This window comes from Delphinus delphis, chromosome 3 (genome assembly GCF_949987515.2).
Source record: "Delphinus delphis chromosome 3, mDelDel1.2, whole genome shotgun sequence".
Taxonomy (NCBI): Eukaryota; Metazoa; Chordata; class Mammalia; order Artiodactyla; family Delphinidae; genus Delphinus; species Delphinus delphis.
Genome location: NC_082685.1, coordinates 55,180,116 through 55,205,401, shown reverse-complemented (window position 1 = coordinate 55,205,401; position 25,286 = coordinate 55,180,116). Strand labels below are relative to the sequence as shown.

Below are 25,286 nucleotides of genomic sequence, written 5' to 3'. Positions count from 1 at the left end.
GCCAGTCTTTCCCCCTCTTATCCAGCTCCCCACTCACTGTGCTCCAGCCACTCCAGCCTCCTTGCTCTTCCCCCAACATGACAACTCCCTTCCTGTTGCAGAGCCTTCATGCCTACTGCCTTCCCTTTCCTTCTGGAGTGCTCCTCCTCCCAGCACTCCACATGCCTGGCTTCTTACCTTTACCCTCCACCCAGCCCAAATGTCACCTCCACAAGCACATCACTTTGGTTTAGTTTCTTCACAGCCCTTTGTTTGTGTGTGCATATTCTGTTCCCCTTAAAGCAAGGACCCCCATCTCTTTTGTTCACACTATATCCTCAATAGCTGGCACCAATTAGGTGTTCAATATATATCTGTTGGGGCTTCCCTGGTGGCGCAGTGGTTGAGCGTCCACCTGCCGATGCAGGGGACACGGGTTCGTGCCCCGGTCCAGGAGGATCCCACATGCCGCAGAGCTGCTGGGCCCATGAGCCATGGCCGCTGAGCCTGCGCGTCCGGAACCTGTGCTCTGCAACGGGAGAGGCCACAACAGTGAGAGGCCCGTGTACCGCAAAAAAAAAAAAAAATATATATATATATATATCTGTTGAATAATTGAATGAATGAAGTAAAAAATGGCAGTCTTTTTGTTCCAAGGTTTATTAACAGTGACGCATCCTTTCTGGCTCCTCTTTGCCCCAGTTCCCAGCCCTAATCAACCTCCCCACTCTGGGGCTTCACTGTAGTCTCTGAATGTTGAAGGTGGGGTAGGATAAACTTGGAGATCATTCAAATCTGTGCCTTCCAAATCTTTTTTTTGTTAATGCATAAAACCATTCTTTTCAAACCCAAGATCTCTCATAGAACCCCTACATATCAAATACATAGAGCGGAAGCTGCCCTTCTCGAGGGAAACTATGTGGGGCTTACAGCTCTGAGAAACAGTTTGAGATTCACCATTCTCCTTATTTCAGTTACTTCATGGTACAGATAAGTCAGCGGAGGCCCAGAGAGGCACCACGACCTGCCTTTCTCTGAGCAGGACGCAGCCTCGGGAGCTCTCGGCCCCGTTCTCCTTCCACAGCACTACACTGGCTTCTAGAGTCTTATCAACCAGGGCAAAGGATGCTCCCAGCAGGGTCTGCCATGGGGAGAGCTTGGGCCTTTGGTTACCTACCCCTCAGACTGCTGGTCCCAGGGTCATGTGAGGGGCTGGCTGGGGGATGGACTGGAAGTGCAGGGAGCTTGGGTGGGGAAGCCAGGTGTCTGTGTTGGAAGGCCATTGGGGCTCGGGGGCTGGGGGCTGGAGGGCTGAGAGGGGCTGCCCAGGCCTACGGTGGTCTCTCCCTTCCTCAGGATGAGGCTGCTGAGCTCCTGGAGCAGCTGCTCCTCCAGGGACCCACGTGACTGGGGGCTGCTCTTTGAAGGGGGCCCCGGAGGGGGCTCAGGTGGTCTCTCCTCCCAGCCCAGGGGGCCTGCTTTGGGCAGAGGAGACTGATCAAAGGACCGCTGGCTGGCCAGTGGGGTCTCTGGCTTGGCTGTCCGCTCCGGTGTGATGGAGAAGGAGGTGAAGGTGTCTTCGGTCAGCTCGGGGAAGGCCCCCACTTCCTCATATACCGGCTCCTCGTACACAGGCTCCTCCAGTTCCTCTTGCTCCTCCACAGACCCCTGGGATGACTTCATCGGCTGGATGGAAATGGGGGTAACCAGAGGCAGGCACAGAGTTAGAGTTACCAGATTATTAATCGCTAACATTTATTGAGCTCTTCCTCTTTACCAGATGCTGCAAAATACTTTGCATGTATGATGTCAAAAACAACCCTGTATGATGGTTACACTGCAGGTGAGTGAGCTGAGGTACAGAGGGGTTAAGTAAGTTGCCCAAGATCACACAGTTAAGTAAAAGGTGGTGCTGGGGCTTGAACCCAGGTCTGTCTGACTCCAAAATGCATTCACGTAACCACTTCCCTTCTATTTCTCAGATCCTGTGACCACTTTCCCCTTTCCTCACCGCATCCTACCATCCCTTGTTTTCCTCATTCCTTTTGGTCCCAATACACACACTCTCTCTCTCTCTCTCTCTCTCTCTCTCACACACACACACACACACACACTCAATGATGGTCTGCATCAGGACAAATACAGAGAGCACACCGGCTCAGGCAGCACAGAGGAACACAGGGACACAGGGTTGACAGGCACACAACTGGAGCAGGCACAGTACTCACAAAGAACATGGACAGGGTCCTCCGGTTGTGAAGTCGCCGCTGGGCACAGGTGGGGTGGGGAGGCAGGGAGGGAGAGACACAAAGACACAGTGAGGCCTGGCAACAGGAGGCAGGTGTAGAGATTGGGGCATAGAGAAGGCAGAGGGGGCACCAAGCTGGCAGGCACGCCACTCCTTTCTGCAGTGTGGCAAGGGCGTGAGCAGGGACCCGGAGGGGTTGGGGCAGGCTAGGGGGACCTCACCAGGGTCTGATTGGCAGAGAGGAGGGTGGCCCCACTGTCATCCCCACGGATGGGCAGCAAAGGCATGGTGCCAAACTTCTGACGGGCGAGGTCAGAGGAGGAACGGCGTCGTAAGACCACTGGCTGCTGGTCATCATGCTGGAGAGAGGGTGAGGGGATGGCACTGGTGGGCATGGGAGGTGCTGAGGGTTAGTGCTGAGTCCACAGACCTACCCCTCAGCTCTCTCTTTCCCCTCACCTGGGCTTTGAGGATGCTGGTGGCCCAGTCCCACATCTCATCCTCGTCTGTGCAGGACAGGTAGCTGGGGGTGATCAGAGGGGAATCAGCAGGAGGGGAAGGGGTCACAGCTAGAGGGATGGAAGATAGAAAAAGCGAGAAGGTAGAGGACAGGGAGCCTGACTGGGCCACAGGAGAAGCCAGGCTGGGAGGTACTCACAGGTGCATCTTCTCCAGGATCAACGTGAAGCCCCACCTGAGAGGCAAAGGAGAACAGTGATGGGTGATCGGAAAGGCCAGCAGGGTGGCAGCAGGAAGGCTCTAGAAGTGTGGACTGGGGAAAAAAACTCACGGGGTGGGAGGCTTGAACTTCTTGCGGATTCCCAGGTAGACCTTGGCACCTTCCAAAGGCCACTCCCGTTCTGGTTTAGAGCTCTGACAACGCGAAGGCAGTCAGTGAGGTTGAGAGGTGAGAGAGAAGGATCGTGGTTAAGGAGGTCAAGAAGTCATGGAAGCACTGGGGTTGTGTGAGGTCAAAGGGTCACAGAAGTCAAAGGGCCAGGGAAGCAATGAGATTGATGAGAACATGGGCTGTGGAGTGACAGGGTCAGTGCCGTCAGGGCTCCTCCCACACGGCCACCCAGCATCCCTCCCTGCTCGCCTAGGGCCCACCTTCTTCTCCTTGAGCAGCAGCAGGCAGCGGCCACGCAGCAGAAAGAATCTCTCCTGGAAGCGGTTTCCCAGCAGGCGGGGCGGTTCTTCCCGACACCGCAACAGGCCCACCCGTGGGCTCTCACGGCGGATACCTGGGCACAGATGGGCAGGGCTAGGTGGAGGGTCCCTGAAAGAGGCCTGGGAGGTGCTGGGCTGAAGCAGGAGGCTCACCTGTGAAGAGGCAGCCAGCATGGGCCAGGGAGACTTTTCTCAAGAGCAGGGAGGCCGAGCAGGGCTCTGGGAGCTGGCACCATTGTAGGGCCTGCTCTAGGACCCTTTCCTTGGGGTGCAGTGGCCGCTCTAAGGGGCAAGATGAGGGTAGGTATCAACCAGATATCGATCCACAGCCTGGAGCGCCCCCCTCCTCGCCCACCAGTCGCTCATTCATTCATTCGTCCATTCCACCATCCAGCCACAGACATTATTTAGCACTGACTGTGCCAGGTGCTGGGCTGCCCTGGGGATACAGTGGGGAGCATGAAACACACAGCCTGCCTTCACAAAGCCCACAGCCTGGCGAGGGAGCAGAGAATAACAGATAAGTAAATGAGGTAACTAAAGACAAACCATTATTCTGAAAGAAGCAATAAGAAGCTGAGAGACAGTAACAGGGCAGCTACTGAGACAGGGTGACCAGGCAAAGCCTTTCAGAGGAGGCATTTGAAGATGAGACTCAGAGGACCTAAGGATTGGGAAGAACAAGCCACACTGAGATCGGGGGAAGAAGACTTCAGGCGTGACAAAATGCAACACCAAAGGGCCTAAGTTAGAAAGATGTGCTTGAGGAACTAAACAGTCAGTGTGGCTCAATCAAAGAGAATACGTTATGTGAGACGAGGTCTGAGAAATAAGCAAGGGCCAGACATTCAGGGTCTTGTGGGCTATAATAAGGGGTTTGAATTTTATTTTAAGTTCAATGGGAAACCATTGGAAGGGTTTAACCATGCGAATAGCATGATGATTTATGCTTGAAATGCTCATTGACTGCTGCGCGGAAAATGGATTGTTGCGGGGCAAGAAGGGAACACTGGCCAGCTATGCCCTTTCCCGGGCTGTACATTTTAGTGGTTAATGCTGGGAAGCAGAAAGATCATGGTGATTTCAACTAGGTTGGTGGTAACGATGGAGATGGAGAGGTGATAGATTCGAAATGACTCAAGAGGACTAGTTGCCCATTGTGTATGAAGATGAAGGAAAGGAAGGAGTCCCAGAAGACTCCCAAGTGTCTGTCCTTGATAACTGGGTGAATGCTGGTGCACTGACCGAGTTAGGGAAACTAGGAAATGGCTTGGGCATTTTGTTAGGGGAGGGGACTGGGAACTGAGTTTGGTCTTAGACTTTTTTTTTTTTTGGCTGTGCCACGCGGCTTGTGGGATCTCAGTTCCCCAACCAGGGATCAAACCCGCAGCCCCTCCAGTGGAGGTATGGAGTCTTAACCACTGGACTGCCAGGGAAGTCCTGGTCTTAGACGTTTTAAATGTGAGATGCTATAAGATGTACAAGTGGATGTGTCAAGTAGCCAGCTGCATATGTGAGTCCGGAGCTCAGAGGAGAGGTCTGGGTCACACATAAACATTTGGGGGCCAGCTTATTAATGGCATTTAGAGCCACGGGAATGGATGAGCTCATCCAAGGAAAAAATGTAGACAGAGAAAGGAAGAGGGTTGAGGACTGAGCCCTGGGTCCCTCCAGCATTTGGAGTCTGGGCAAAGGAGAAAGAGAAGCCTCCTTTGAGGTGGAAGGGAAACCAAGGTTCTGTGGGGTCCACGAAAGCCAAGAGGGCAGAGAGTACTGAGAAAGAGCAGGTGGACAACTGCATATCTGGTAACACATAAGTCTTGGTGACGTTCACCCCGCACCACACGTGCATGCGCACATGCACGGTCATACTCACCAAGCTCCCCACGCTCTCGAATCTCAAACGTCACCCACAAGTCCATCCCGGCTGCCGTCCCCCGAATCTCCAGTACCTGGTTAGTCAGCTCCTCGGCAGTCAGTGTTGGGGACACCTGGGGTCAGGGCAAGAGCAGAGGACCCGTGCCGGTCAGGCCATTGCCCCTGCCCCCCACCATCCTCTCATCTCCCCTCCTGTCCCCTCAGGACTGACCTTCAGGGTGACACAGTTGTCTGGGAGCTGCTGCTCTATAAAAACCTCCATGATGAGGTCTCCAGCCTGGGACAGCTGAGGGGAGGGGTAAAGAAATCAGGAGGACCCAGACGGTGCAAAGAATCAAGGTCAGAGGACTCCTCGGGTTGCCTCACGAGTGCTTCTCCCCACCACAGAAGCCTCCTCCCAACCCTCATTCCAAACATCGCTCAGGTCCTTCAAAGAGAAAAATCTCCAGGCATGGCGGAACTGTGTACAGAGCTTCCCAAGGCAGTGCAGCTGTGCTTGGGAAGACAGGTTTGGAGTCAGACTGTCTGGGTTCCAACTCTGCCGCTTGCTACAGTACAACCTTGAGTAAGTGACCCTCCAAACCTCAGTTTCTTTGAAAAAATGGGACTACCTACCTCCTGGAGTTGGGTGATGCTAAAGTGAGAGTATAGGTGCTTGGAATATAATTAGTCCTCAGCTGTTTGCTACTGTATTTGTTATTCTTCTCACCTATTTGTCTAACCTAGCTAACCCTTCCTTGGATCTCTTACACATGAAACTGAAGTGCTCCTGCCACCCTTTTGTAAAGAATCCTCATGGTGGAATAAATGGAGCAAATCCTAAACCAAACCCCCTCCCCAAAGCACTCCTCTCCTTGGGTTTCCTGTGTCCCAAAGAACTGAGGGCCAGTGTCCAGAAGCAGAAGGTCACCTTCCTGTCCTGATGTCCCCTCCTGGCCCACTCGGGAGTCTAGGGTCAGGACAAGTTACCTGCACATCCTTCCAAGTGGTGATAAGACTGACCTCCAAGTCAATCTGAGCTACCTGGTCAGGGTCGATCTGTGGAAGAGCCAAAAGGGTGAAGGTGTGTGTGTGTGTGTGTGTGTGTGTGTGTGTGTGTGTGTGTGCGCATTGGGGGGGGGGCAGGCTGCCGGGAAAGGAGGGAAGCAGGGAGAGATGTGCAAGACCGGAGCACCTGTAGGAGAGGGTTAGAGGCCAGAAGAGCTAAGAACCAGTGGGGCAAGCGTGTTAGGAGCATAGTTACAGGAGATTGGGGCCCAGGGCTCTGGGAGGTGGTCCCTGATGCGGAAGGCCTTCAGAGGGCTAGGCTGGGCCTTTGCTAGGGTGAGCAGGATCCAGAGTCCAGGAAGAGGGACTGTAGGTCAGGGGTTGGGAAAGCTTACATCAAACACAGAGATGTAGCCGTCAATGAGTTCCTGCAGCACCCGCACCTCGTGCTCCCCCCGCCCATCCGTCTGGAACACGCTGGGTGCAAATAGCAGGGCCAGGTTCCGCGTGCACATCTGGTTTAGAGCCGCACACTTTTGCACCCTGCAGAGGGGTGTGAGGGTCATGAGGAATGCAGTGAGCTTCCGCTCACTTGTTCATCGACCCCTCCCTTCATTCAGCAAAAGGTTATTGAGTCTCTACTGTATGCCAGGCCCTGAGCTAAGCACTTGGGATACGGCAGTGAGTTAGACAAAACCCTGGCTCTAAGAGCTCCCAGTCTAGGGGAGAGACAGACTTATAAATAGGGGTCAGCAAACTTTTTATGTAAGGGGACAGAGAGTAAATATTTTAGGCTTTCAGGCTATACAGTCTGCTGTGTAGGGTGAAAGGAACCATTGAAAATATATAAATGAATGGGCATGACTTTATATTTTATGTACAAAACTTTATTTACAAAAGCAAGTAATGGGCTGGATCTGGCCCATAGGCCATAGTTGTCCAGTCCCTGTGATCTAGTCTAATCAGTACAACAGAGCTGAGGCTCACCCTGGAATCATTTAAAATTCTGTCTCCCCAATAGACTGGTAAAGGTAGGTGTGCATCTTATTCTTCTTTGTGTCTTCAACATCTAATCTTTGCCTGGCATAGAATAATAAATAAAACAAAATAATACTGATTGCTCACCATTTCTGAATGCTTACTACATACATGCCAGGTGCTGTAGTAAGAAGCTTACAAGGATCATCTCATTTAAATCTCGTATAACCTATGAGGTGGATACTATTCCTTATACCATCTTCCTGTTACAAATGAGGAAACTGAGGCTCAGAGACAGCAAATAACTTCTCTAAAGCCACACGCTAGGGAATTTCCTGGCGGTCCAGTGGTTAGGACTCTGAGCTTTCACTGCCAAGGGCCTGGGTTCAGTCCCTGGTTGGGGAACTAAAATCCCGCAGGCCGCGCGGTGTGGCCAAAATAAATAAAAAAATAAAGTCATGCGCTAGAATAGTGGAGCTGGATTAAGGCCTAGGTCTGTCTGACTCCAAAGTCCACACTGTGAGCCTTTATGTTGTGATACCTTCACTTAACAATTATCTGTGGGATGAATATGTGAATGTAAGCCAGGGGGTTGGACAGAAGTGATGAAGGGTCAGGGAGGAAGCCTGCAGGGGGTCTGGCTGTACTGACCGATAGAGATGCCCAATGAGGGTGGCCAGCGTGCGGCGGTTGACCCGTGGCAGGCAGCCAATCACTTCTTTGTATTTCTCCAGGCGCTGGTTCTTCTGGGGCAGCTCTGGGGATGGGATGGGGAAGGGTTGGAGAGGGTCAGGGAAGGAAGAGTAGAGGGATTTTTAGAGAAACAAACCCAGGATGGATGTGTTTCTGCCCCCTTCCCACCTTGCCTTGAGCTGAGTCCCTGGGTGATCTTCCAGTGGAGGAGTATTGGGGAGGGCGGCCGCCCAATCCCACAGGGGAGGCTCAGGGATTCTGGTGGGGTGGGTGGAGTTCCTGGTTGGGTCTTGGTTGTCGGTGAGGAGTTCTTAGGGATCTTGGGAGCACCTACCGGCAGCCTCCCTCCAGCGAGGCAGCAACCGAGCAGAGGTCACAGGGTCATCAAGCTCTCGAAAGAAGCGTTTGAGCGTGTCAGTGACATCCTCCACAAAGTGCTCCCCTGGTCGGAGCTTCACTGACCGGGCATCCCGCCGAAACTCAGCCAGGAGCCGCAGGCTGCGGGCGCGGGCACCCCCTTTCCGGTATACGCCCTCCAGCCGGAGCCCTGAGAACGGCCATCATCTCAGCTCACCGCTGCCCAAAGACCTGCCACAACCCACCCACCATCCTGTCTGTCACCCCTCATGGTATGTGGCTATTGGAGGCAGGAGGGTTAGAGAGGAAGAAATCGGCCTCTGTGGTCTTGCTTCTCAGGTCCCTGCTCCAGCCCTCATCATCAGAAGGTCCTTGCCTAATCACACAGCAGCACCCTTCACTCTCTCTCTTTCTCTCCTCCCCCACTTTGATCTTTAAATAGCACTCTGAAATCACATTACACTCAGGCCTCATTATTCACAGGTTCTATACTTATGAATTCATCTACTTGCTAAAGTATATTTGGAGCCCCCGAATCAATACTTGTGGCACTTTGCAGTCACTTGTGAACATGCCCAAGTGGAGAAAATTTTGAGTTGCCTGATGGACATGTTTCTAGCTAAGGCCTCATATGGTAAACAAGTATCATTTCGTGGTATAGTTAAAGTCACATTTTTTGCATCTTGTGCTTCTTTTTTGGGGGGGATTTCACGGTTTAAACTAGCCCCCAAGTGTAGTGCTGAAGTGCTGTCTAGTGTTCCTAAGCACAAGAAGGCTCTGATGTGCCTTGTTGAGAAAATACATGTGTCAGATAAACTTTGTTCAGGCATGAGTTGCTGAGTATTGCTGGCTGTGTGGTCAAAATTAACGAATCAACAATTTATATTAAATAAAGTATCTTTAAAGCAGACTCACAGATACAGAGAACAAACTAGTGGTTACCAGTGACGAGAAGGAATGGGGGAGGGGCAGTATAGGGGTAGGAGAGTAAGAGGTACAAACTATTTGGTATAAAATAAGCTATAAGAATATATTGTACAACACAGGGAAGACAGCAAATATTTTAGAATAACTATAAATGGACTATAAACTTCAAAAATTGTGAATCACTATATTGTACCCTTGTAATTTATCTAATATTATACTTCAAAAAAAATTTTTTTAAAGATGAAAGCTTGGAACTATACTCAATATCTTATAACTATAATGGAAAAGAATATATATATATATATATAAAACTGAATCACTTTGCCATATATTTGAAACTAACACATTCAACATTATGAATTAACTATACTTCACTTTAAAAAAAAAGAGGAAAAAAAAAGATGGAAGCTTAAAAAAAAAGTGTCTTTAAACAGAAAGACACATAAAACAAAGTTACATATTGATCAATTAATGAAAATATGACCAGAGTTTCCCAGGAACCTAACCCTGTATTTCCACTGGGGCAATGGTTCAGCATTCATTGATCCAGTCCTTTCAGTGACTTTATAGAATATAAGTACTGTGAATCACGAGAACTGACTGTATTTGTTTTCTTAATTATTACCCATCTCTCCCACCAGTCTCTGAGCTTCATATAACCTTCCTCGTTCACTGCCATATCCCCCGTGTCTGGCACAGGGGAGCAGCTCAATAAACATTTGTTGAACGAAGAGTGGCAGTGCAGGAACTGTGGAGGAGCAGGGAAGAACACCCACACTTTCCCCAGGGCTTTTTCACTGGGCCTCCTACTTCAATCCTCTTATGAACACGAGGGAGGCTGGGAAGGGGATAGGGGTCTAGCGAGTGGGGGAAGTCAGTGCACGAGGCTACTGCCAAGGAGTGGAGAATGTCTTTAGCCACTGACTATCCCTTGTCCGTGTAGTAAGCACAACTCCTTGTCGGTGCATGGATGTGCCTTTTACCCCTTGACTGTCCTCCTTAGTTTTCTGTGAATTTTCCTTCTCAAGAGCCCTGCCTTCTAAAGAGGGTTTGCGGGGAAAAGAGATTCAACTTAGTCCTTACTTGGGAAAGAAAATAAAACGGAGGCCAAAAACTCACAAAGCATTCTGGGAACCCCCTGCATAGCTGATCCTTTATGGCTGGAAAACCTCCCACACAGAATAATTCTGCTCAGAGCCCCAAGGATTTTGCTGCACAGCATGGCTCTTGCCTTGTAGCTGCCCCCTCTTTGTTCTCCATGGCTCTGCATCTCCAGTCACAACTCAGTGCCACCCTCATTCCATGCCCACGCCCCAGTAACAGCTGCCTTGGAACACTTCACTACCTGCCAGGTCCTGCACTAAATGCTTTACATGTGTTATCTCACTATCACAACTATCTTGGAAGATGACACTGTTAGTAGCCCCATTTTAAAGATGAGGGAACTGAGGCTCACAAAAGCAAAGCAGCTTGCCAAGGGTCATACAGTCGTTGCTGTCAGGCTGCAGTCTCTGGAGGCAAAGCTTTTGAAGGCAAATCACACACACACAGGGCAAATACCTGCCCCCCCGCTGCGCCCACGTTCCCCATCCCCCACTCGGTGTCAGCCAGTACCCACTCACCATGCTGAGTGACAAAACTGATGCAGGCATCCACAATGATGGGGATGTCACCCCGGCTCATCTGCTGCTCCTGCAGCCCTGTGCCTCCCCCGCCGGCTGCCCCGGCAATGGCCGCGTTCCATGCTGAGAAGTCTAGCCGGCCCTCTGCCTGCAGATACAGTGTCCTGAGACCCAAGAGACCTGAGTCAGAGCCAGCTCCAGAGGAGTCCTCCGACTAAGAGGCCCAGGAGCACAAGGACCAGACCTCCCAGAGACACCAGCAGGGGGCAACAACACCCAACCCAGACAGGGCCCCTGAACTAGGGAAGTGACTTTGAGGAAGTGGGCAGTGGTCCAGCAGGCCAGGGTGGAGGGTGTGAGCTGTGCTCTAGAAAGGGGGGCCCAGAGTCAAGGGTAGTGGCAAGACTTACCTTCCTGTCTCCACCAGAACCAAATGCTCTTTCTTGTCTGGGGTGTCAGTGGCTGAGACCACACCTGGGAGGAGAATTGGACATTGGACATTGGACATTATCATCGTTGTCGTCTTCATCATAGTGACTAATATTTATTAAGTATTTAAGGTATGTAGGTTCCATGCTAGGAGCCTTACAAACAATACTGCAATAAATCCTGTGAGTTACATATTGTTATCCCCATTTTACACATAAGCTCAGAGAGGTTAAGTAACTTGCCTCAGATTACCTGCTATAAAACAGAACTCAAGTTTGTCTCCAAAACTTCAAAACACTATCCTACACTGTTCCTCTTTTAAGAGGAAATGAGAATTCCCAGTCCCTTCTCCCAGTTCCCAACAAGCAAGCAACTCCAAATAATGATAATAACAATAACATTTATAACAAATAACATTTATTGAATACCTACAAGATGCCTCCTGACAGGCTCTGTGATAAGTGTTTTACATGCATTGCCTTATTTGAAACCCATTACAACCCTAATATTGTGCCTGTTGTGAAGATGAGGCAACTAAAGCACAGAGAGGTTAAGTAACTTGTCCAAGGTCACACAGCCAGGAAGTGATGGAGGTGGGGGTCTAAATCTGGGCAATTTGACTCCAGAACTTGTGCCCGAATCCACTATTCCTGCTGTCTCCCATAGGGACCCCCAAATAGATGAAGGTCCACTACCCACCCTAACTCCCCATAGCCACCCTTCATCCCTGCCCCCAGCCCTGCTCACTGATCTCCTGTAGCCGGCGCAGATGAACCATGTCCTCGGGGGCTGGGGGGCCCGGGCCCGATGCTGGGCACAGGAAGAGGTGATCTCCACGAAGAAGTCCGAACCCAGACAGCCAGAGGCCAGGGGCCAGGGCAGTATGGGAAGGGGACCGCAGCCACAGGCGGCCCAGCCGCAGCAGCCCAGGGCCCAGCAGCTGGTGACAGCTCAGTGGGGAGAACCACTGTGAGGCAGGAGGACAAGGGGAGAGAGGAAAATAGGGAAAGAGACAAGGAGTGGGGGAGAGAAGTAAGAGTGAGAGGGATAGGGAAAGGCAGAGAAAAACATGGAGAGAAAGCCAAGGAAACAGAGGAATGAAAGGGATGGGGAGAGAATGAAGGAAAGACCGGTGAAGGAGACAGGAGATGGATGGAGAAAAACAAGAAAGAAATGCAATTCAATTTGATTTGCTCCAGCCAACCCAGAGAAGATCCCTGTGTGGCAGGCAGCCTTATGCCCTTAATTGGGATGTAGGGGAAGACGGAATGGGTAGCTACATGCTGTAACCAAAGTCACGAGGCCCCGGGAAGTCCCACCCTCTTGGGGCCGGGCAGAGGCTTCATGGAGAAAGGACTATTCGAGGTGAACCTCAAAGCAGTGCTTCTCAAGCTACTTGCGGTGAAGGAACAGGGAGTTTTAAAAAAATTTTCCAATCTGTCACTAACCAACACTTTCATTAAAAAGCAACAAAATGAATTACTAGAAAAATGAAATGAGAAGAATTACAAAATAAGCCCCCAAGTTGTAAAATTAGATTGCACACATAAAATCTCTCTGTCAAATTGCTATGAAAGACTCTAAATGCTAACTCAAGCCCTGTACTTAAGCTGTCATGGGCCATAACAGAGTCCCTGGGCCAGGATGGGTTAACAGACCACACTTGGGGTAGCACTGCCTTAAAGGATGGGCTAGATTTTTGGAGAGTAGATAATACGAAGAGACTTGGACCTGGCTGGGAGGGCCATGACAAAGCCCTTAGAGGATATGGAGATAACTTCTTGGTGTGAGGAGTTACAGGCAAACCAGGAGAGTGGGGTCAGAAGCCAAAGCAGGGGAGCATTTCCCACAGAGGAGTGTGAGATGCAGAGACTACCTGGTGAGGCCAGAAGGAGGCCCTTGGACTTTACCAAGGACAGGTCACCAGCCACCTGCAGGGTAGCAGCTCAGAAGAGTATGGCAGAGGGGGGCAGCCACAAGGGGTTAAGGAGGAACTGCAGGCTGCCAGAGCACACAACTTTCTAAGGAGTTGTCAGGAGGGCGCCAGGATGGTGAGTGGAAGGTGGAGCAGGGCTGGGGGAAAAGCTGTTTAAGGATGGGAGCGATTGTCATCATCATTGCCATTACTACTTCAGCACCCACAGGTGGAGGGCTTGCTGCATGCCGGGCAGTGTAGGCCTCGCGTGTCACTTAATCCTCAACACTGGGGGGTGGGGTCTTTTACACCACTCTACTCACATGGAAGAGCTCACATGTGAGAGTTGGAGGACTCAAGTCCCAGGATATCTGACTCTCGCGCCTGAACTTTTAATGCCACAGAGGGGATGCAGGGTGGAGAGACAGTGGCTTCCCTGGGAATGGAGAAGGTGGAACAGATGAAGGCAGCTTTGCCTGTGGACTTGGAGATCTGAGGGTTGGGGGAAGGGAGTGGGAGTCAGAGGCAGCCTCTCTGTGGAAAGAGGCCCAGCACAGTGAGGTTTGGCCCATGAGCTTTGGAGACAGAGGCCTGATTTTCGTCCTGTGCTCTGCTGCCTCCTAGCTCTGTGACCTTGACCACGTGACTTCATAACCTCTGAGTTCTTTAGGTGTGAAGTATTAATAATCCTTACCTCTGAGGGTTGTTGTGAAATTTAACTGAGACATTGAGTGGGCAGAGTTTAACACAGGGCCTGGTACAGAATAAGCGCTCAGTCAACCTTAGCTGTTAGTGGAAGGGGTAGGAGTGGCTGTAGGAATAAGAGAGGACAGGATGGGGGCAGGTGGGGACAGGGAAACCATGAGCTGTCAGGGAGGGGGTCTCGGCTATCTCACCTTGCCCACGGCGCTGGTCCAGGCCTCCAGACTCTCGGCTCCATCTGTGCCAAAATGCTGGATCCTCCCCCCAGTGAGGACGAGCTCAAAGGAAAAGGGGAACCTGGAGAGAAGATGAGGTCCGGGCGGAGAATGGGGGTGAGTGAGGGGGTTGGCAGGCTCAGGCTCAGGAAGGGAAAAGGGGAGTTCAGGGAACATGGTGGGTGTTACCTGTCGAGGTCACCTGGGTCAGTGGGTGGGGGGTTCACACCCAGACATACGACATCCTGGGGCTGGATGAGGTTGAGGGGTTCAGGGCTGCTTTCTGACACAAACATTTCCAGAGCCGCACCCAGCACGCACCACAGTCGGGGGGGAGCTAAGAAGGAAACTGATGGTCAGCAGGTGGCTGACCTCTGTCCCCATGGTCAGAATTCCCATTTACCAGATATTTATTCTATGCCAAGCCCTCTGCCTGTGTATGATCTCACGTAATCTTCACGGCTCTATGAGGTGGGTTTTACATTCACTCCTGTTTTGCAGAAGGAGAAACTGGGGCTCAGAATTTGAGTAGCTTGCCCAAGTCACATGGGTAGAAAGTAGCGGAGTTGGAATTTGACCTCCACAGTCTGACTTCAAAGCACAGCCTCTCAACCATCACCCAATGCTGCCACCTGCCATGGTCCCTCTCTGACTCCCGGCACCCAGCCCACTCCAAGGCATGTCCCATCCCCGTCCTCTCCTCCCTGTCCCTCTATGGAACACCCGTTCCCATCCTGGTTTCTGCCCACCTCCTCGCATCCCAGAGGGTTTCTGCCCTCCCTTCTCACCATCTCGGCCCCTGCGAGGGGGTGGCGGTCCAGCTTTGTTGCTAACGGGACCACAGTACAGGAAGCTGCTGTAAGTGGCAGGCACCACCACCTCATTGTACACGCCAGGGGAGGGGTCTGCAAGGGGAAGAAGAAGTGGTCAGGTCAAGCCAGTGTAATGGGACGGCCTGACCTCCTTGGGAAGGGATTGAATCAAGCAAGACAGTGGGACCCAACTCCATTGGCAGCATGGCCAAGTAGAGCCCAGTGGGGACATCTCACCACCTAGATTAGAAAAGAGGGTGGCAGGGAGTGACGAGGCTTCCAAGCCAGGCCTTGCCCACTGTCTGTCCCCACCACAAGTCAGCTCTGGGTGGAGGCCTCAGAGCATGGGCCATCCTGCAAGTGTCTTGGCCCCTTTGGCACGACTACTGGAGACCAGCCTCTATAACATGACCATTTCTATGATCAGACTACCCCTGGGGAGGCGGGACCCGGCCTACTGGTTGATCCCATCAGGGGTAGGCCAGCAGTAACACCTCAAACCTCCAGATCCATTCCAGACAGTGGTCATTTCATAACATCAAGAAATAGGACCTGGAGGACCTGGAGGGCTGGGAAACTGCCCAGGCTGGACCATTGTGATGGGCTGGGTGAGAGGTAATTGCCCCTCCCCCCGCCCCCCGGAAGAACCAAGGCTCAGGTCGGGGCTGGGAGTTCTTGCAGGGAGAGAGAGGAGGCATTGGTGGGGATTACCTGCGGGCAGGAGACCAGGGAAGCTGCCATCGAGGGCTGGAGGGGACCAGGACTCCTCTCCCTCAAAAGCCTCGACGCAGAGGAGCTGGGTCATGTTCTTTAGCAGGTTGGGTCCTGCCACAGCTGCACATAGTGCCTACAGGGAGAACACTGCAAGTTTAGGCATTTCAACTCAGAGACTGCTTTCCCCCCTCCCCGTCAGCCCCGGCCCTCCCTCCTACCTGGAGAAGCTGGCTATGATCTGGATACTGAGGGTGGGGTTTCCGGAAGAGACCTAGCCGGTACTTCCGGGAGATGAACTCTCCCCGAGGGCCAGGGGTGCTATCTGGATGCAGCCCTTCACCTGGGGGTAGCGCTCCAGCCCAGAAGCGGTTGGCACGATCATTTCCCAGGACAATGAACAACTGTAGGATGACAAGGGGCAGAGGCAAGTGACAGGAACTCAAGAGTCCCCAGACATTCCAATCCTGCCCCAAGCAGGACCCAAGGCCTTTTCTGCATGCTCTCCTTCCATCCGCAACCCCGGCCCCCCACACACACTTTCTTCCTCTTCAGACTCCTCACCTGCACTATCTCATTACTCCAGACACTTGTGTCCAGCTTCAGGCTCTGCACCTTGGAGATCCCAGAACCCAGGGCCCGGTGCTGACCTGTTAGGGTGTGAAGGGCATGTGGCAGGGGCACCCTGAGCCCTCCTGCCCCCAACTCCCTCCTTCTCCCCATTTCAGCTACAGGCTCCAGCCCTCACCTGCGCACTGCTTGCAGATGACCACCCCCAGGTTGACAGCGGCCCAGTCCGGGCGGGAGGCCTCACAGTCTGCACAGTGCCGGTTTGCCCGATTGGACCAGATCTTCTCAGCCACCTCGTAGTCAGACAGGGTCTCGGTTACTGCTTCCTGCAGAGCGGCCGCCCAGCTCTGCCGAGCCCCCCCAGACTCGGCTGTGAAGCTGAGGGGTGGACAGCCAGTCCGTGGGCATGGACATACCCCCCGACCTGTTCCATCCCCCTGGCCACATGTGGGCCAGCCCAGACCTTCCTGACATCCTTGACCCTGTTCACTGGCCTCCTGTCAGTGCACACCCACTGAATCCTACTGAGGAGGTCCCGGGTCCTCTGCACCCCTGTGCCCCCACCAATGTCTCTCCCCGAGCCTTGCCTCCTGCCAGTCTGGGCCCCACCTGAAGCAGCGATGCGGTGTGAGCAGGTCGAAGCTGCGACTCTTGGTCTCCCGGACGCTGCAGCCTTGCAGTTCAATGAAGCAGATCCCGATGCCCAGAGAGAAGGCCTGGCAGGGTCGGGGCAGGCACAGTGAGGCCAGAATGGGCTATAGGTCAGGCCCCTCGGCCCCAGCCCGGCCCTCCTCACCTGCTCACTCTTGTACAGGGCCAGCTCTCCAGGGCTCAACGCAGCAAACACCTTGGCCTTGTGCCCACGCAGCTCCAGCATGCCCGTGCGAAGGGGTCGGGGTGGCTGTGGGGGCCGGGGGTGGCCCAGGAGGCGCTGCTCCTTCAAGCAGGATTGCATCGTGGAGCACCACGTGTCCCGCTGAGCTGGCGGGGGACAGGGAAGAGGGTCAGCCGGCTGTGTGCTTACCTGGCCTCCCCAGCCCTGCCCTGGCCCGGGAGGCCCTGGCCCTCACCCTCGCTCTCTGTGCGGAACACGAACACCCTCTGGCCAGTGACGACCTGGAACTTGTTGTCCTTGCTGCTGCGGGTCATCTCGATGGCTGTCAGAGGGATCACACCCTTGGGGAAGGGGTCCTGGAGGGACAGACCATTGGCCCATGGGGACAGGAACTCAGCCACGTGCGCTGACCCCGGGGGGGCCAGTGCCAACTTTTAATGAGATCAGCATTCATTCCGCAAGCAGTGGGGTACAGCTGCTAACCGAGCTCCTTTAGATGCTGACACCAGTCATGCGGTACCTGCCTCCCCCACCAGGGGGGGACTGGCCTTCCAGTCCTGAGCCTCCCTCAGCCCTCCCTCTCCCTCTCCCTTTCCCCAGGCCCCATGTAGCATCTCCCGGACCCACCTTATCGCTGCCAAAGTACATCAGACTCCTCCCATTGAACTGCACAAAGCGCCTCTGGAAGACGTAGTTTCTAGGGAAGGCAGGGGCCGATACCAGTAAGTGGTGGAAGCTGCATCCCGGGGCGTCCTAGGAGCTGGGAGCACTTGGGGCCTGACCTCCACCACCACCACGCAGCCTCCCACGCCCCCTTCCCCTGCCCTTCCCAGCAGCCCCACCCCTGAGGGGAGAGCTTGTCTAGCCAGCCACTGAGCAGGGGCGTGGGGCGGTCTGCCGTGGAGGAGAAGCTGGCATAGGGTGAAATGAGGTCATCGTTGGTCTCCGCGTCCAGGGCGGGCAGTGAGAGGGTGGAATCCCCCGGCAGCTCAAGGCTGGCATAGCCAGCGTCCTCTCGTGCCTCCAGATCCTGCCTGCTGAGCCTGTGGGGGCCAAGACAGAGAGGGACACACATTAGACCCAGTTCCCTGGACAGCCCCACCCTCAGCGCCTAGTGGAATGCCTGGCAGGTACTGGATCTGCTTTTCAAACAGGGGAACAGGGAGGTTGAGAACCCAAAACACTAGCATGGAGCTTCTTCCCCGAGCACACTTGGACTTTGCATTTGAAAACTTTCAGTCTGGGCTTCCCTGGTGGCGCAGCGGTTGAGAGTCCACCTGCCGATGCAGGGGACACGGGTTCGTGCCCTGGTCCGGGAAGATCTCACATGCCGTGGAGCGGCTGGGCCCGTGGGCCATGGCCGCTGAGCCTGCGCATCCGGAGTCTGTGCTCCGCAACGGGAGAGGCCACAGCAGTGAGAGGCCCACGTACCACCAAAAAAAAAAAAAAAAAAAAAAAAAAAACCCAAAAAAACAAACAAACAAAAAATTTCAGTCCTTCGCCTCTGCCATTAGGATTACTTGGCAGAAAATTTGGGGAAGGGCTGAGTAGATGGCTTTCTGCCACAGTTGCCCATATCTCATCAATAAGCCTGACTGGTTCTTGCTCCAGAAAGTTCTTGCCTTTCTCTCCGGGGACCAAGCTTCCATCAGTTCTCACCGAGGTGAAGGGAATCGCCTAACTGGTCACCTGCTTCCACTCGCACCCTCCCACCAAACATCCGTTCTCCCACTGACACCAGAGTGCTCTTTTAACAATGCAAATGAGAGCATTTCACTCACCAGCATGAACCTCTACAATGACTTCCCATCTGCACTTAGGATAAATTGAAATTCCTTACCAGGGGCTGCAAGACTTTGTACAGTGAGACCCGTGGCAACTCCCCTGACCTCACCCTGTATCGCCCTCACCTTGGCTTACTACAGTCCAGCCACATTCTCTTCCCCAGTTCAGAGCCTTTGCACACGGTGTTCCCTCTGCCTAGAGCACGCTTCCCTGGGCTGCTTCTTCTCATCCTTCAAGTGTTCCTTCTCAGAAAGTCCTCTATTATTCTCTATCACTTTCCAGTGGTTCCTTACCTCAGCTGCACAGAATCACCCAGAAAACTTAAAAATACCTGTATATGAGCCCCACACCAGACACTTAAATTTGAGTCTCTGGGAATGAGGCCCAGGCATCTGTTGTTTTAAAAGTTCCCCAGGGGGCTTCCCTGGTGGCGCAGTGGTTGAGAGTCCGCCTGCCGATGCAGGGGACACGGGTTCGTGCCCAGGTCCGGGAAGATCCCACATGCCGCGGAGCGGCTGGGCCCGTGAGCCATGGCTGCTGAGCCTGCGCGTCCGGAGCCTGTGCTCCGCAATGGGAGAGGCCACAACAGTGAGAGGCCCGTGTACCGGTAAAAAAAAAAAAAAAAGTTCCCCAGGAGGTAGTGCCGCTGAGGTTGAGAACCTCTACCCCGTTTGTTTCCTACTTCACTGAGAAACTGAAGCCATCAGACGAGAATCCCCGCAGACTCCCAGTGCCTCATCTGCCCCATTTCACACACACACTGCCTTCCTCCCGGTACTGGAATAAATAGCCCTGTATAAAGCCGGTCCGTCCTCTGAGCACTTGATCCTAGTCCCCTCACCTACACAACGACATCGCTCCAGACTTTCTCTCTTTTCTCTCCCCTACATCAGCTAGTTCTCCCTCTCTACCAGGTCATCCCTATTCACCTATGAACATACGTAGCATTCTATGCTATAAAAACCCCCTTCTTGACTCTACTTCTACTCTCAGTAACCACTCCAACTCTCTGCTCTTCTTTGCAGAAAAACTCCTCAAAAAATGTTGTCTTCACATTTGCAGCTCCTCTCCTTCCGTTCTCTCTTGAGCCCACTCTGATCCAGCTTTCATCCTCAGCACTTGTCAAGGTCCCGAGTGACCTCCGTGTTACCAGTTCCAGCGGTCAATTCTCAGCCCTCAACTTACCCAACCTCTCAGCAGCACCTGACATAGCTGACCTCTCCCTCTTCCTTGTACATTTTCTTCACTTAGCTCCTGTGGCATCAACTTCTCCTGCTTTTCCCTCTGCTTCACTAACCATTTCTTTTCAGCCTGTTTTGCTGATTGTCCTTCTTCTCCCAAACCTCTTGATACTGGAGTGTGCTTGGTTCTCTGCTCTGTCAACACTCGCTCACAGCTACATATACCCATCCACATGCTGACGACTCACAAATCTGGATCTGCAGCTCGGACCTCTTCCCCACACTCCAGACTTGTATATCCAGTGGCCTATTTGCCACCTCTTCTTGGGTGTATAGTACATACCTCAAATCCAACACATCTAAAACTGAACGCCTAATCTGCCCCCCACCTACCTCTGCTTTATGCCCAGTCCTCCCCATCTCCGACCATGGCAACTCGAGGGACTTCCAGTTGCTCAGAACAGTGCTGTGGAACTAAATCTTTGAAATGTGGTTGTTTCATAGTTACAGCACAGCTCACACCAGACTAGCCACGTTTCATGCGTTCAGCAACCACACTTGTTTACTGGCCACCACAACGGAGAGTACAGGCTCAGACCAGAACCCCTGAAGTCATTCTTGACTGCTCTTTTCTCTCACACCTCAATTTACCAGGACGGTTCGCCTTCAAAATACAACACAAACCAACCACTTCTCACCATCTCCACTCCCATCACACTAGCCTGAGATGTCTCACCTAGATCACTGCAAGAACCTCCTAACTAGTCTCTCTGCTTCTGCTTTTGCCCCCTACAGACCATGCCCAACACAGCAACCAGAGGGATTCTTAAAATGTAAGTCAAAACCTTTCCGGGGCTTCCCTGGTGGCGCAGTGGTTGAGAGTCCACCTGCCGATGCAGGGGACACGGGTTCGTGCCCAGGTCCGGGAAGATCCCACATGCCGCGGAGCGGCTGGGCCCGTGAGCCGTGGCCGCTGAGCCTGCGCGTCCGGAGCCTGTGCTCCACAACAGGAGAGGCCACAACAGTGAGAGGCCCGTGTATCGCAAAAAAAAAAAAACAAAAAACCGAAAAACCTTCCAGTGGCTGCCTTCCCATTTCACTTAGAGTAAAAGCAAGTCCCTACAAGGTCCTACCCATCTGGCTCCGTTTACAGCTCTGATGGCAGCATCTCCCCCAACTCTTCCCACCCTGCCCCACTCTGCCCCAGCCCGGCCGACCCTGTCATCACTCCTGGATCCCTGTGGGCAACTGGCCTCTTTAAAGCCTCTATTCTGGCCACTCTTCCCGCCTGCAACACTCTTCTCCTAGAAGAGGGCTAACTCCGTCCCCTCCTTCAAGTTTTGGCTTGAATGTCATCCTCTTAATAATGGCAACTCTTCATGAAAAACTGCAGTCCACTCCCCCCTCACTCCATCCCAGCCCTCTAACCCGGTTCGATTTTTTCCATGGCACTTATCACCTTTTAACGTATGGTGTAGCTCATTTATTATATCTGTTGTTAATTAACATCTCCCCACAAGGGCAGGGATTTCTGATCTATCCCAAGTATCTACAACGATATCCGGCATTCAGTAGGTGCTCAATAAAGATAGTTAAATGAAGGAATGAAAGGCACTGCTCCCTATTTTAAATCATATATCCATTTCTTTGTCTACCTGTTTTATTTCCTGTCTGTCCCCACTGAGTCACAAGCTCCCTCATGGGGGACTGGGTCTGTCATATTCATCCTGTACCTCAAGAACCCGGCTGGCACACAGTGGACACTTAATGCACATTTGACAGATAACGGGAAACACGGCCACCACCAGCTCAACCGCTCCTCAAGCTGCCCCTCTTCCTGCCATCATCATGCTATGGACCACTCACCTGTGTTCAGCCCTTTCCTGACAGATAACTCTGCCTTCTCTTCTGTCGGGGACCCCTGGGACCCCCACAGGCTGGACACCATAGTACAGGCAACCAGGGTCCATGATGTGCACTGGAAGGAGGAAAAAAGGGGAGACAGGGAAGAGGTCAGGTGAGAGTGTCTGACGTCCTGAAGGGCACTGCCCCTCTTCCCCCAACCCATGATAACCCACCTACCTGTGCCCGTTGTGGGCCTGAGGGCAGGAGTGGGGGCAGTTGTCTGGGAGCTGTCTGGGGCCCTTAGGGGAAAGGTCTAGTGTCATTAAAGGAAAGAGAAGGAAGGACAAGCCCTCGTGCCCTGTTCCTCCCTGCCCCCAGCATGGGATCCCCAGGGAGCCAACTCCACTCACGCGTCCTGAGCCGTCTGTGCCCCGCCTCTTAAGTCCAAGCCGAAGTAGATGGCATTGGGCATCATCTCCACAGTATTCAAGGCTGAAGGCTGCTCAGAGGAGGACCTCTGAGGGACAGGAGGGGACCTCGGGCTGGGCTCTGGGCTCTTGGATGCTTCTGGTCTCCAGAGAGCTGGACTCAACCCAGGCCTCTGGGTGGTGGTGGAGCCACTGAGCCCGCCAAATACCGTCCTGGGCTTAGGCACAGGCTTGGGGGGCTGTGCCTGGGGAGCCGGGCTGGGCGGTGGCTCCATGGCACTTCCCAGCTGGGGATCCGGGGAGCCCTCTGCCGTGCCCGCCTGCAGCAGGCGCAGAATGCGTTTCCGATGCCCTGTGGCGTTGATGCCCAATTGCCTCAGCTCCTCATGGCCCAGGCCCCGGGCTGCACCCGCTGTAGCCAGGCCATGCCGCCGGAACACGTCTGCATACTGCTCCAGGTGCACCGTGGCCAGCCACACAGCGATGTCCAGGTCCTGAGGGGCAGCCATGGGGGCTCAGGCCATTGCTGGGGGGAGGGGCAGGTGAAGGGAGGGCTCAGGCTGAGATTCCCCCTCCCTGTGCCAAAGTCTGAGGCCTGGACAGGGGTACCAGACTCCAGTCTTCCTCCAAAGAAGAATGACCAGAGGCCTGTAATCCGGGGGCAGAGCCATCCCAGAACATGCTTTCTCATTGCAGGTGAACCCCTTCATTTGCAGATGAGGAAACTGAGGCCCAGGGAGGGGAAGAGGCTTTCCCAGGGCTCACAGAAAGTTGGCTTATCGATGGCAGTGTTGGTCCCTTAGCTCCTGCCCACCCTGTGTCTGGGTCAAAGCTCTGCCTCTGCATTGCTGCACGTTCAACTAAGGAAGTCTGGGACAAGAGGCCAGAACCCTGCCCCTGCAGGGTGAAGGGGGGATGGTGGGGAGGAAGGGCCCACGATGTGCCCTAATCCTGCTGTGGCACAGCGTGGGGATAGGGCAGCTGTGGCACAAGAGGAGAGGGGAGATGCAGATCCCACTCCCGCTGGTTTCCAGAGCTGAGGTACAGGCTCGGGCCATCCTAATCCTGGACGTTCCCAGTTCCCCCTCCCCTTCCACCTATTGTCTCTGCTCAGACTTCCTTCCTTTCCCTCCGGCTCTGGCTGCCCCCACATCCTGCCTCCCTTGGTCAGGCTGCCCAGAGAGCTCTAAGCAGTACCGACATCTGAGCAGAGGCCACTTGGGGAATGAGGATGGGGCAGAGAACTGAGTCAGAGAGATGAGGGACCAGGGGTACACCAGGGTCTTCACTCTGCAGCATCTTCTCACACACGTGTGTGCAAACAGGAGCACCCACCCTGCAGGAACTCACAATGTGAAATGACATCCCCCTACCTCTGCTTTCTCCAAGTCCTCCTTCGCCCTGCTCATGCCTTTGGACCCAGGTCTCTGAAGCTCTGTCCCATTCCACCAGCCTGATCCTGACCCTGCTCTACTGCCTAGACCTACCTTGGATTCTGTCTCCCTGAGTTTTATCTCTACCCTGTCCCTGTCCCTACCCCACTCCATCTCCATCTCCATCTCTACCTCTAAATCCATCTTGGTCCCTCTCCTTGTTTTGCTCTCTGTCATTAAGCCTCTCCCTGCCTCCGTCTCCAATTTTAACTAGATGTTCGGTTTCATCTGTGTCTCTGGCCACATGAAACTGGCTCTAGGTTTCTGTCTCTGCCTCTGCCCTGACGGCTCTCTCCCAGTTTCTCTCCTGCGGGGTCCCGGCCAGGACTCCCTCTCGCCCCAGCATCAGCTCTGGCCTCTCTGCCTCTCTGTGGCCGAGCCCCTCCCCAAGCTAGGGCCGGGGTGCTGCGCCTCCCGCCCTGACTCAGAGTCCAGTTTCCCGGTGACTCAGGCCCGACTCGAGGGCATGGGACTGGGAACTAGGAGGTGCGCGGGGCAGGAGTGCGGGGGGGCGGGCCAGGCCGCGCGGAGCAGCTCCGGCTACGACGAGGGAGGGGGCAAGGAGGGAGGGGGCAGAGACCGGCAACCCGAGGGAGGGGCGGTCGCGGCGGGGAGGGGGAGAGGGGAGGGCCCCCGGCGCGGAGCGGGCCGGGGATCCCACGAACGCTCTCGAGGAGGTGATGGGGAGGAGTCTGGGAGGCAGGGGCCCGGGGGCGCGGGGGTCCTCACCTCACTAAGCGGCTGCAGTCGGCTCCCAGGTGCCCGACGCGCTGCCGTAGGCTCCGGGTCCTGCCGCGCCGGCCCCGCCTCCCCTCAGCCCTCCCCCGACGGGGCCCAGCCCCGCCCCGCTCGTCGGTTCCCTCGGCGGGGCCCCGGCCACTCCTTGTGCAAGCGGCGGCCTCCAAAAGGTTTGGGCTCCTTACCCAACCACTGCGCTTATCTCGCAGCCTGGCAAGCTCAGCCCCTTGAGGGGCCAAGAAAGGGGGGGGACCGGAACAGGGTTGGAGGCCGAGACAGCCTTAGAGAGCAGGACAAAAAGGCAGAGACCAGACGGAGATGGGGACAGGGGTAGAACCAGAGAGAGAAGGAGAGTGCTGCGGGGGACAGCTTTGCATGCCCTCCGCTGTTCCCTCCCCGTCCGGCCGAAAGGGGAGGATAAAGAATAGGGCCTTAAGTCCCCAGGGCATCTCTCCCACGCCCCGCAGGGTGGCTGGACTCTGGTACCCAGTTAATGAGGGAACAGAAGCTGATATCCACAAGTCACGGATATCCACAGCCTTCCAAGCTGGCGAACCTTCAGAAGCCCAGCCGTATGACCTGGGGGAAAGAGGCAGAGGCCCAGAGGAGGAGTCCGCGACTGCTTCTCCCTCTCCAAGGGCCTAGTCTAGGTTTCTTCCCAGAGATGAAGGTCAGGTCTCGGGGCTGCCTTTTTGAAGATAAGGCTGGTGCCCTGTAAGCACGGTGACCCGGCGAGCAGCCTTTGCATCCTGGGGCGAAGCCCCTTCTCCCCACCCTCCCACTGCAGTGTGTGTGTGTGTGTGTGTGTGTGTGTGTGTGTGTGTGTGGTGTGTGTGTGTGTGTGTGTG

At 54.1% G+C, this 25,286-nt stretch overlaps 1 protein-coding gene across 1 annotated transcript; it reads right to left on the bottom strand.

The window, feature by feature from the left end:
• Positions 1-636: 636 nt before the first annotated feature.
• ARAP3 (ArfGAP with RhoGAP domain, ankyrin repeat and PH domain 3) lies at positions 637-24,484 on the bottom strand. The gene is made up of 33 exons (XM_060008646.1): positions 24,430-24,484; positions 22,250-22,761; positions 22,077-22,138; positions 21,861-21,972; positions 17,871-18,071; positions 17,656-17,725; positions 17,264-17,384; positions 16,990-17,174; positions 16,803-16,909; positions 16,372-16,571; positions 16,188-16,273; positions 15,845-16,027; positions 15,624-15,759; positions 14,889-15,005; positions 14,290-14,437; positions 14,080-14,182; positions 12,016-12,235; positions 11,250-11,313; positions 10,840-11,003; positions 8,268-8,480; positions 7,892-7,997; positions 6,658-6,805; positions 6,245-6,313; positions 5,487-5,561; positions 5,274-5,388; positions 3,551-3,679; positions 3,338-3,471; positions 3,018-3,100; positions 2,886-2,921; positions 2,687-2,750; positions 2,449-2,586; positions 2,208-2,246; positions 637-1,665 (listed from the first exon to the last, which is right to left on the bottom strand). The coding sequence occupies exons 2-33, from the start codon at positions 22,540-22,542 to the stop codon at positions 1,180-1,182; spliced, it is 4,407 nt and encodes a 1,468-aa protein (XP_059864629.1). The 5' UTR covers positions 22,543-22,761; positions 24,430-24,484; the 3' UTR covers positions 637-1,179.
• Positions 24,485-25,286: the final 802 nt, after the last annotated feature.